Here is a 12,757-nt window from a genome sequence, read left to right as displayed (position 1 = left end):
GGGTAAAAGTTAGATTTTTGTTTATGATGTGGAGGGTAGCTGATTTTACAGCAACATGCTCTATATTCAATTTAACATCTCAGGGAAGACCAAGCCTATGTGGGCAACAGCATCCATCAGTGGCCACAGCGAGCAGCGCAGAGTGATCAGGCAGTGCTAGACTCATCTTTACTGCTGGGTAGATCTGCTACCAACAGATACTTGGTGCAAGGTGTCTACTTCGTGCGCAGCCAAAGACACCACCCAGGTCTGCAGCACAGAATATAGTCAAGTAGCCACCCTGATCACTGGTGGGCAAGTAGCAGTCATTTCAGTTGAGATGAAGACTAGTCAACGCAGTCATTGAAAGAAAGCTGTATTTTCCACATATCCTTATGAGGAAGTGTCCTATTGTAATTTCACCCCCCCCTTCTATGGCAATTCAATTCTACCTTTGGCTCCCCCCATGCACACTTAAAGGCAGTAAAGTTTCCTTGTTCTATTCATCTACTGCAGTACTACTACTGCATGCTAACCAAAAAATGTAGCAGTTGCCAATAGAGAAGGGATTGCAGGATATGTAATATTTCTTTGAGTATGAATTGTTACTTGATCAAGTAACAAAAAATTCCCAGAGGAATCTGCATTTGAAACTAGAGTTAAGATTCTGCTTATCCTTTGCCCTGTTCTTTAACTATTAGGTAAATTAAAAAGTGACAATACCCAAGGAAGGGAGACATTATTGCATAGCTCTTCCTGTAATGGAGCAGGAAATTTGAAATACAAGTGGACCTTTGCAGCTGGATCTTCTTTACACCATACCCAAGATGTGCTCAGACATTCGGAATTTAACATATCTATAAAAGAACAGATTCATTTTTTAATAGGCCATTTTTATTTAGAGTTAAGACAGTAATTCCCCGTGGTGTGCATGACGCACCACGAGAACAAAATACAGAAGATCACTTCAGTAAATACATACAGGTTAAGCAATGCTACTTTTTGGCCAAGTGCTGTATTTCGTCATTTCTCAGCTTGTATTAAACTATTAGAATTAAGAGCCAGACATTCTTCTGTATCAAAAGGACTGTACAAATAGAGAAGTGGCTCTGGAAAGAAGCTGCCATATATGCATAGTCTGAATATTAACCAATATTAATCCTAACTGAAATGTCCCTTTTGAATCTTCAAGTTTGCTCTATAAAGTTATACCCAGAAGGCACAGTTTTGTTTAAAATGCAAACCTGTCTATTGACCAATACATATCAAAATATGGTTTCAGCAAGATTCATGAGTATCAATCATCTGAGACAGTGCAAGGCCTCCACTTTTACAAGAGAAAAAAGAAAACAAACATCTTAATACAATTCAAAACCATATAAAAAGCCACACAGCTCACTATTAAAACAGAAAACCAAAACAAATCTAATCGCCCAACAGCTCCAGGCACAAAATGGGGCTAGACCAACATAAATATGTAAAACAAATTAACAAAAAGCCATTGGTGCAGTACTCTCACACATTAATACAGTTTCCAATATTACAAATTGAGAAGCACAGCTTTGTGCAACAAGACCGTTTATATCCTGAAAGATATAGGCTTTCATCACCAGAAAGATATCTAGTAATATAGTATAAAAAGACCAGTATCTCCCAATTTTAGGAGCAGTCTAAAGTTGCATTTACTTGCCTATTTTAGGAAAAAAAACCAAAAACCACACACACAGACCAAGACTCTCATTCTAACACCTGTGAGTCTTATACTCTCAACTCCATCTCTCCATTAGAAGGATTACTTATTCCTTACAACATATGGAGGTGGAGATTCCATCTTCCTTCATTTAACTTTAAGCAAATTAAAGCTGAAGGAAAGTAGTTGCTTTTATATAAGGAAAAACAAAACAGGAAAGTAAGGAATTTTCCTGAGCTAGAAAGTTGGCAGTGAGGAGAAGGAAACAAACTGGACAAAAAGTCGGAGTGATAAAGGTAGATAATCTGAGGCAAGTAAAAGTATTCATGTCAGTGAATGGATGAGGGATTGGTGAAACTATGCCTATTTGCAGACAAATAAGCCAGAGTATTTGAACCACAGAAATAGTGCTTTATGAACATAGGTATGCACTGCTGAAAAGACTATTTCAAAACCCCTATTTTGGTAAGTCAATATAATGAGTTTTGTTTTCTCTCATTGTCCATATATGAATCTGCATTCAACAGGTCTTAAAAAAAAAAAAAAAAAAGTCTGTTGTAGCCAAGAAAGCACCACTTGGTCTTACACAGTTGACTATTTGTCAAGTTCCATTTGCAACAACCCTATCTAAACCCAGGAAGGCAGCACATCTGCAGTGAAACAAAGGTTGTAAGTGCTGTTTTCTGTGTACTAAGTATGCACCACAATGATTCCAGGTGCAGTATGTGCAAAGCTAACTATACGAACTACATTCAAATTGCTGAGCTTTTGCTTCAGTGAAATTAAAACATTTGGCCAAATTTTGAGAAACATAGGTTTAGAATAATTCACATTAGTGATCTTACCTAAATTTCAAAGAATTCCCACCTGACTCCTTATACCAGCTTCTGTTTAAGAACTACAGGAAGACATGGTAAAATGTAACGTTAATACTTTAACACTCTAGGAACTAAACGCAGGAAAACAGTAAGTCATATGTTAAGCACTGATAGAAAGGGAAGTGGAGCAAACATTCTCTCCCTTTCTTCTGTGACTATCTTTCTGCTTCCTCCCCTCTGTAGCCATTTGATCTAGTTCCCAGACTGATCTATCAGAGTTCAGTATATCATCTGGCTGCTTTGTAATACAGGCACTCTTTGTTAACCATAAAATTTTAACTTTTGAGCACCTGCCTACTTCAAGCAAAGATCTTGCACAGTGTTAGGAAAAAATATTTGATAGTTTTGGATGGCTCTTCTTCCCTATCAGCCTATAGAACTTATATCCAGTTCCTCTGCGCTGCCCCCAAATGCCTGAGATTGAGTAGGAAAACAACCACTGCTGATATTCCTGAGGTTTTTATACATCCTGCGATCATTGCATTTAGTCCTCTAATGCTGTTTTTTCAGCATGCTTTTCCCTGCCACAGACTGCCTTTTATTTCCAGTAACTGTTAACTCAGACTTCATTATTTCAGCTGAGCCAGAATTAGGAGAACTTCTGATAAAAATCTTTCTTCTAGTGAATTTTGAGCACCTCTCAACATGTAAATAAGACAACCTAATGGCAATTAGCAGCTCAGAAGTAGCCATCCACAATCTTAATTTCTTTAAAGAATAGTCAGATACCGATGGGATTAAAAGAACAGCTGATCTATCCCTTTTTTCCCTTAACAGGACTAGAGATTAAATGGAACAGGTTAGCTTTTGTTTTGTTTAAATCTTTTTTTCAAAGACAGGAGAGAGGGGAAAAAATAGAGAGGTATTACAGGGAAAAAAAACTCAAACTGTACTAGATGAAATACAGTTTGGCTCTGGATTAAATATCTACACTTAACCCATAGGTCTACTTTTCCTTTCACTCCACTGTGAGGTACTACATCTGTAACACCAGTATCATGTTGTATTGCAGAAATATTGGGGGACCTTTAACCCTTTTCTGATACCCATATAAAATATCCAACACACCTGCCAACTCCACTCTCAAAACAAGTAGGTACTAGGCAATATAGATTAGATGTCCTTCTTGTAACAGTTCAGCATAGCTATATAATATCCATTGGCAGCTATAGGATTTTCTTGTTAGAGTGCAATCATATATGCTGAATACAAATATACAAGCTGTCAAGTACTGGTCATTAAAGCATATGGCTAACCTCAAATTTTCTAACTTCATTTTGATTAATGCAAAATGTAACTGATTTTTTCCAACTGTTAAAAGTTTCTTAAAATACCAACTAAAAACCCATCTATAGTTTATAAAAACATCACACAAGCTATTGTACTGATAGGCTTCCAAGACATTGATATTTAACATCACCATTTAGGACTTACAGCAAGGTGTCTGGAGATGCATGTGTTGTTTCAAACAAGTGTAATGCTAGTTATGATTGTGTTTGAGGAACTGATGATCAGCTTCAGATTGACCACACTTATTATCTATGCATGAAAAAAGAACAACCTAAAAACATTAAAACATAGATTAAGACCGTGAGAGCCATCAGTAATTGAACTGACGCTGGCAAGGCTGGTGAACAAACAGTCCATTGTGCTTGATCTGCCGAGAGCGGCAATCCCTGGTAAGATTTTGGCGACGGAGACTGTTTCTATTGAGACAGTGTCTTTCATTATGCTCTTTTATCCAGCGGGTAGGAGGAAAGCTCTTGTTTTTTTCCAGAAAACTTGAATGAGTAGCAAGAGCTGCAACATAGCAGTGAATGTGCTGTCCCATTTCACTTCGGGCCTCCATTCTAAAAATGTAAAAAGCATATATTAGTCATTTTTTGAAAATGAAATTAAAGCTATAAAGAGGGTATAATATTAATGCTGACATCCAGCATTTCAAAAGGGCATCCTCATACTACTGCTACTACTACTAACCCTTGGACATCTAGCATATTGCGCTATTGGGCCCTTCCATCTTCAACCCCCCTCAGCTCCAAGATGTAACAGGCATCAGAAATCAGGGGTGATGTGTGCCACACTGACTTTTAGAAGACTTAGGTTTATTCACTAGGCAAAGTTTAGCTAAAAAGAACACCTTGGACATAAGTTATTTGGACTGAAAGCAGGAAGTATACTATTGAAGATGTTTGTTCGGATTGATAGCCATGCAAGTAAATCCAAATGACATTCACACACAAATGGAAAAGATAGACCAGTTGTGACACTCTGGAAATAACTTAAAAGGATCTTTCCTCAATCAGACCTCTTGATTTCATAAGCAGAGTCAGCAGTTTTGGCAAATCCCTACTCCATCATGCATTAGTTAAACTAAACAGCAGCCTATGCAAGCAGGGACTGACATGTTGAAAAAGGACTTCCCTACTTCACAGAACAATCACTGGTGTTTCCTGAAGCTTCCAAAGTGAAGATAAAAATAGCTTGGTAGATTTAAAAATAAAGCAAATTCCAAATCTGAGTGCCACATTAGTCATGAGACCAGTGGCAAAGCAGTTGATTTCTTCCTCCCTCCCCTAGGGACCAAGTACTAGTCTGCAACTCTGATGCCAAGGAAGGATGGCTGCAAAACCCAGGTGCCTGCACAAGCATGAGCAAGAAGTCTCTTGGGAAGTCTGTTTTTCAGCACTACCATGTCTGTAACAAACAGGGGCCTTTGACTGGCATACAATAAACTTGAATTTATTGTATGAAGTCTCTGTAGACTCTTAGAGAGTCCATGATAAGAGCCCGGTCTGCCATGGCCCAGTATGTCTTCTCAGCCTTGCTCCCAGGAGGGAGCAGGGGGCAGAAACACCACACAGATGACTGGCACAAGAGTGAGCTCCTTCACCCACTTCTGCTCCATGTTGTAGGGAATACTCCCCATCAGTAAGAAACATTGCATTTTCCCTCTTTTTGAGATAAAAATCTACCTGCTTTTATTGCCCTGCGTAGTTTCATTTGAAAGGACTGAAATGTACAGAATCAAGAATAGCCATGCACAACATGCTAATTTTCCTGCTCATTCAGACAGTGTCTTAGACCTACCACTGGAGATATGAAGCAGGAAACTAAGGTGAACAAGTTAACTCAAATCAATTTGTAGTAGTTTGTAAGCAATTTTTCTATGTAAGCTAAACTGTTGTAATTTGCATACAAGTCTCTACAAACATGGAACCACTGTTTTCTAGACACGTTAAGGAACTGCCATGCTCAACAGTGCTGGAGCTGGAACTCCAAGTGAAACATTACTAAGAAAAGCTGCAAGGAGTTAAGAAGTCACAACACATCTTGCTATTACAATGTATTTCTTGAGCATGCCCTCACTTCATGTCATTAAGGTCATGAAGATCATCAACTGCTAATAGAGTGTTGTGCTTTATTATGGAAAAATATGGTTAACTTAAAGGAAGGGGAAGTTTACACAAAATCCTTTTGCTTTGAAAAAAGTTACAAGGAGCAAATAGAGACTTCTTCCATAAAGGAGAAAAGAATATTTAAAAAAAGTTGATTCAGGATATTTCAACTCTTTCCTTTCACTATCAAGTACCCATCCAATACTTGTTTGTAAACCAATACTTTTTACTTGTCATCTTAAAAAAAATGGAAGTTGGGATAGCAGAGCTGGTTTAAGTCAGCTAAAAGGCCATGGACTCTTCTGAAATACAGCATTCTGGTATCTTAGTTGTTGCTTTTGGTGGTCTGGCACTAGTGAATCCCAGGTACTGGGAGAATACAGCTGATTAGTCTCTATGAATGTGGTCAAAAATGTCATTTCAGAGGGGCCTGGTCTAAAGCCAGACTATTGCTATATACATTTTTTTGACATGCCCCTAGCATTATTTTGCTAAAAGGCAGAATTGTCCTGCTAATTCCACTATCCAGACAGACCTCACAAGAAAAGTTAAAGGATTCAGATCTCCCAATTAATCTTTAAGCAGTTTTTCTGCACTTAGCATCTTTGGCTTGTTAAAGCAGATTTAGTTAGGCTTGATCAAGTAAAATCATTTGGCACAAAGGTTAGTCCTAAAACCAGTATTGTTTTTGCATAGAAGGCTCTAAAGGAAGCAGTCTTGCTAGCAGATTGATCAGACAAAAAGCACTGTCCCAAAACAGTAGTACTTACTGTGCCAGTGTGCCTTAAGCAGCTTTTCTTGGCCCTACAACGTTAAATGGCCAACCATTAAACCACTAGAGATACCAAAACATCTTTGAAGTTTAATGCATTATCAGTGTCATTGATTTCCCCAATTTCTGTACTTTTACCTCAGCTCTAGACTTAAAACTATGAACACCCACTTTTGCTACTCAAAGCAATTCTCATACACAGAAGGCTAGATCCTCGATGAAGCAACATCGCTAAATTCAGTGAAGATACTTAACCACACACCAGTTCAGGATCACACCTTTAGCTTCCCAACATATACAAGTAACTTAACCAGACTGTTTAACGTAATACAAAATTATTTCTCCAGAATAATTTATACCAGCATCCTCAATTCCTAAGTTACTAAGAGAAGTCAGTAAATGACTTTGCTTGTTACAATACAGGGGAGATTAATAGTGTAGATTAACTGAGTTATCTTTGGACTAGACTGTGCCATGCCTAACAGCCTATAATTGTTTCACAGATTCCTTCACATTCATTTTTAGAGATTTTACATACTCACAGCTTCCATCTGATTTAAGTTAATCTAGATCCTTGATGCTTAATATTGCAAACTGCCCTTCCCAAATAATCAGATCCTTAATCTCAGAGAATAGGAAATCTGTATCAGTACTATGTTTCAATATTATACAGGAGCATATGTCTTCTCACAAGAATCACCCATTTCTTTGAACTAGCAACTTTAAATATAGCAAGGAGCTGATGAGAGAAGTCAATGGGTAGGAAACAACTTCAGTCACTGGAATAACTTCACTATTGCTTTCTGTATGACAAAGCTCACTATACTATAACATTTTAATTTCTAAAGGTAAGCACCAGAGGGAAATAAGGTCAGTTAACCTTTGTTACTAACTGAGATTCAATGAGTATGTGGGCAAGACTGGAGTCTTGATGGCAAAAAAAAAAAATTGTATTATACATACATGCATGCATGCATACTATGTTTGTATAGAGGTATATACACCATATGTTTAACACTAAGAAAGCACTGAGTCACAAATGTGGGTCTGCAGTCATTCTGTACAGTTGGTTCTTTAGGACCCCAAACCTAACAGCATAATTTCTGATCTCACTAAAAGTGAGAGTTTACAAAGTCGATTTTTACCCTAAAAGCAGTAAATTTTGTGGAATCTTCCCATCTGGTTTTGTTTCACAAACCATCCATGTCAAACTTCATCCTGTTGGCACTATTTTTTTTTTTTTTTTTGTCTGAGACCCTCCATCAGAATGAGGGAACTAAAATCTTTCACCTCAAAGTGACTAGAAGGGTACTGACTAATGTTTACGAAAATTAAAAAGTAGCTGTGGAAGGGCCAAACTGCTTTCAAATTCACGTTTACAAAGCTACACAATTCACCGCCACCAATTTCAACAGGACTGCAGCATGTTCTGTGAGGGAACAATTAGACCCTGTAAGTATTTGTGTAAAAAAAAGCATATCCAGTTGTTTTCCAACACAAATGTTACACAAGATGACTAAGTATGCATGAAGCTCTGACCACCTTACCTAAACTTATGTAGTATTCATGCTTTATTCACTTGCTCTAAAATAAGCTGGAAAATTCAGGATTAAGTGTCTGAGCTAAACAAGTAGACACCAGATATTTTCAGTGACAGAGCTCCTTGGCAAGAGAAATCGGACATACCTGGGACTACTTGGACTGTGAAACTCCTCATTTCCACAGCTAGTCTCATTAAGGCTGTGACAGGTGTTATGGACAGCATACACTGACATGCTGGGGTGCTCTATCAGGAGGTTCTCCATAGGACTCGTTTCCACTTTTATAGTGGTTAATCCACCTGCAGTAAAACATGGGGGAGGGGTAATAAACCAGCTCTCCTCCATTGGACATGAATCAAACTGGATGAAACAGGACTCATTAGCCTCCGGCAAGTGTTCCAAGGGGGCTGGTAAACAAGAGAAGACCGGCGAGCTGTCTGCAGTTGATGTTTTGGTGATGTCTGCTTCCTCTGTGGAGCAATTAGTGCAAGTGTCTGCTGGAGGTGGTCATTAGTCAGTAGAGAGGAAGCCATGGACATTGGTGATTGCAGAAGATTGAAGACAAGGTCATACATAGTCAGAAACAGGATATAAAAAAGAAACAGAAATAAACCACTATCAGCATGTACACAGTTTTTTTTTTTTTTTTTTTTTTTGTTTAAGCAAGGGGAGGAGAAAGGGAGTTCCCTGACAGCATGTTAGACATGTAAAACTACTGTTATCAATAAAGCAATACAATTGTGTAATAAGTCAAATGTTTTATCTGTACAAATGGTTCTGCTGAAGCCCAAGCATGTCAAGCTTAAAAACATGACATCATTTTTCCTCATCAGTTTACATAACACATTTGGTAGGTTTGTTTGGAAAACGTCCCACTGTTGGCCTAAACAAAAGCAGTGTGGAATGAAGTTACTGGTACCAAGTTACTGGTATCTTCATATGAAAGCATGACAAATAGAAAGTACAACAAGCAGAACTACAGCAGGAAGTAGGCAGAGCTTATATCTGACAGACATCTTACCTATAAAATCAACCAGAATCCATTCATCATCTTCTTTCTCACTGAACTCTGGCTCCTGGCTGGACAGGCTATCAATCTCTCCCACAAACATGTTATTTAACCGCTGGAACATTACTAAGGCAGGAACAAGACTTTGGTTTGTAGGTCTTTATATCCAAGGTTCAAGGCACAGCTCACACTGAATTAGCAGAGTGGCATAGACTTGACATTAAAGTGCATAGATACTTTATCAGCTTAGGAACAGGGCATGCAGAGTCATGACTGGCAAACAGTTCATGTAAAACCTGCAAAAAAAGGTGACAGGGTCTTAATGACAAAGCAACAGGTAATATCACTATGGAACAAACTGAAAGAAAACACCAGCACCAAAAAAGCCAACAACTTACTATTAGGAAATTTTGAGGTATCAGAGAAATTTCCTAACAGGAAATGCAGCTTCACTGGTACTCATCATTCCCTCCCAGCCAGACACCCACAGAAAAAGCCTAGGTCTCTTCATAGAGCTATCAGCCTTCCTCCTTGATCCTCCTTCCCATGCAAAGGTCTGGTTTGCTCTTGACCCTTATTCACCCATGCTGATAGGAGGAGATATATTCACGTAGAGAAGTTGCATCTATCCTGACTGATATCCCCTAGACAGACTGTTACCCCTGCACCTCTCCCATATGCCTCCTGAGTCCGTGCTAGTGCACGGACTGAAGCAGCAAAGCGCATCTTTTCTGTTGCAACAACCTCGCACATCAGTCCACACAAATACACCTCTCCCTGAGATTCCTGTGAAAGCTCCCCATGGTGTCCAAAGCAGCATTTCTCTTTCTCCCCTTTCCTTATCACATATGATTCAGGGACACTGCTTACAATTTAGTAGGAAAGAACATACTATCTTCAGGTTCAAAGTGCACTGCATAGTTACCAGCAGATTTTTTTCTACTGCAAATGTCTGTCTAATCATGTAGGGCAATTCTAAATAATTATAAGAAAAGGTAGCTTCTGTGTATTTAATTAAAAATAAGACTAATTTCTCAGTAGTGTACTTCCCTAAATCTACATTTAATGACTATCACCGTGGGCCTGAACTCTATTTACATTTGGGAGTTAGGACCAAGAAAAAATCCTTCAACTATTGAGAAGTTGAACACTCAGCCTTCTCAGATTACCATACTTAAACTCTCAAAACATTTGTGTATTGACCCAACAAAGAGAAGCCATTAAAAAGCTGAACAAGTAATTTAAATGCTATATGGGAATATAGAGTGATTTAACTACAAATTAATTTTACCATAGTACTATTTGAATTACCATAGCATTTTGGAATTACTAGAGATTAAATATCCATTTCAATAATTAAAAAGGGGAAAAGATATTCATGTAAGGATAAGAATGCCTCTATTCAGATAAAGAAAGCAAGACACAATACTAAAGAAAAAAAAAACATTCAAACACAACCAGCAGCTGAAAAAAGGTGTACTCCACAGAGAATATTGTTGAAGTCCTTTATACTCTACTCCATCCTATCATGCTCAGTCCACACTAAAGGGTCATTTTTGCCTCCTATGTCACACCTTAGCCCAAAACACTAGACCCACCACCTACTTGTTAAGTGCAGGAATAAGCAACTGCTTCCTGCAATGCTGACCCTTACACAGACATTCATGTAGCCACCTCCTTATTGGAAAGGCACAGGAAAATAGGATTAGAATTCAAAATATTCTTCATGATTCAAAACCAATACAAAAAGGTGTAGTGTAACTCAAGAAGTCTGGCACTCTAATTCTTAGACAGGAACAATCAGCTGCAAGAAAATAGAAGACTAAGAACAACTGGCCCAGCTACAGTTGTGATAAAATTATAGATACTATGGATACCACTTTGAATATGATATTATGGATATTGCTAACACTTTGAATTGCACAGATATTATGGATATTATTATGGATAACACTTTGAATGCATGTCAACAACATTGTATTGTTGCACAAAAAAACCTAAACATCATAACAGGATATATTTTGCCATCAAGACTCTTGTTTGTATTAAGAATAACTCATCTGCTCCATTTAGTACTGCTAAGGCCTCAGCTTGAGTTTGTATCTAGTTTTTAGTAGCATGCTTAAAGTAGTCAAACATCCAGACAGATCTAGAAGCAAGCTACAAGAACAACCAGAAGTTTAAGGCTATATGAGAAGAGATTTAGAAGAAATGGATAGAAAATCTTGACAGAAAGAAGGAGAGAAATGACAACTGTAGTCAAGCATGTGGAAGAAGAGGCAAACACATTTATTCCCTTCTTCTACATCCGCAGTAGGTAGACATAGCACCAACTGCTTTTACTTGCAGTTAGGTTCAATTTTCAGGGGTTGGCAGGAAAGCCTTTTAACCATAAAAGCTGCTAAGTCCTATGCAGATTTTCTAAGAAAATAGAGAATTTTGACACAGAGCTGCTACTAAGCACCTTCTTGAAAGGTTTAAACATTTAAAATATAGACAAAACTTGCCATGGATAAGGAAACAGGACTCTAAATGACAGCTTGAAGTCTGTAGTTTTACAATTGTCTTCTGCATCTATCCATAACACTCTTCTGGTAAAAAACCTAGAGGGGAGGAAAAAAAAAAAAAAAAGATTTCTTTGTTAACTAGCAAGCCATAGTGTAGTTATAGGCTGTACACACAGTAAAACATGCTGACCAGTACCAGCTCTTTCCCTGTACTCACACTTCTACATGCATCTGTTGCCTCTTTCCTAGATCTAGACCAAAGTTCCCTAAGTAGGGGCTGTCTTTCTGTTCCAGGTACAGAGTTGAGCAAAACGAGAGATCCTACTTCTATATTAACGCTCCACAGACATTACAGCAACAAAAACTAATTAGCCTCTAACAAGTAAGCCTGCCAGATCAGTCTCCAGAGGACAGAGGTAAAATAATCAACACTAAGCAAACTACAGCTGTTGACCTATAGACTTCTTTCGTAGAAGGATAGATTAAAAGCAAGCTGCCTCATCTCCTCTTCCCTACCCCCCCCCAAAAAGTCCCCAAATCTGAAAAATTTCAGAACTGGTTTATGTTTGGACATCCCTTTGGAACAGGGCATCTAAACACGCCACACTTCCACACTACTGTGCGAGCCAGATGGAGACCGAGGGGTAAGCAACGCTGCCACCAAGCACCACTGCCAGGCTGGGTACGCGAGACACAGCTCAAAGTACGGGTGCTCCGGTACGCAGGCCCCGTCCTAGCTGCCAGGACGGAAGAGGACCCGAAATAACCCCGCAGCGGGCAGCCCGCCGGCAGCACCCCGCGGCCGGGCCCAGCCGGGGCTGCGCTGCCTCCCGGCCGCCACCGCCAGGAGGCTCCAAACCGCAGGGTCCCACCGCCGCCGGCGGGCCGGCAGCAGCGAGGTGAGGACGGCCCGGCCCGGCCCGCGCTGCGCGGGGAAGGCGGCGGCGGCCCAGGCAGCGCCGCGCCGCGGACACGCGTGCCGC

The 12,757-nt window shown here is 39.3% G+C and overlaps 1 protein-coding gene across 4 annotated transcripts; it reads right to left on the bottom strand.

Annotated features, from left to right (window-relative positions):
* Positions 1-851: 851 nt before the first annotated feature.
* TP53INP1 (tumor protein p53 inducible nuclear protein 1) lies at positions 852-9,549 on the bottom strand. 4 transcript variants are annotated; one of them, XM_062568349.1, is made up of 4 exons: positions 9,280-9,549; positions 8,404-8,755; positions 6,716-6,749; positions 4,295-4,397 (listed from the first exon to the last, which is right to left on the bottom strand). In XM_062568349.1, the coding sequence occupies exons 1-4, from the start codon at positions 9,389-9,391 to the stop codon at positions 4,380-4,382; spliced, it is 516 nt and encodes a 171-aa protein (XP_062424333.1). In that variant the 5' UTR covers positions 9,392-9,549; the 3' UTR covers positions 4,295-4,379. The 4 variants fall into 4 exon arrangements, with proteins under 4 accessions (XP_062424331.1, XP_062424332.1, XP_062424333.1 ...); XM_062568350.1 differs by having other exon boundaries at positions 8,404-8,752; XM_062568347.1 differs by lacking the exon at positions 6,716-6,749 and having other exon boundaries at positions 852-4,397.
* Positions 9,550-12,757: the final 3,208 nt, after the last annotated feature.

Source organism: Rhea pennata, chromosome 2 (genome assembly GCF_028389875.1).
Source record: "Rhea pennata isolate bPtePen1 chromosome 2, bPtePen1.pri, whole genome shotgun sequence".
NCBI lineage: Eukaryota > Metazoa > Chordata > Aves > Rheiformes > Rheidae > Rhea > Rhea pennata.
This window is presented reverse-complemented; position numbering and strand designations above follow the sequence as displayed.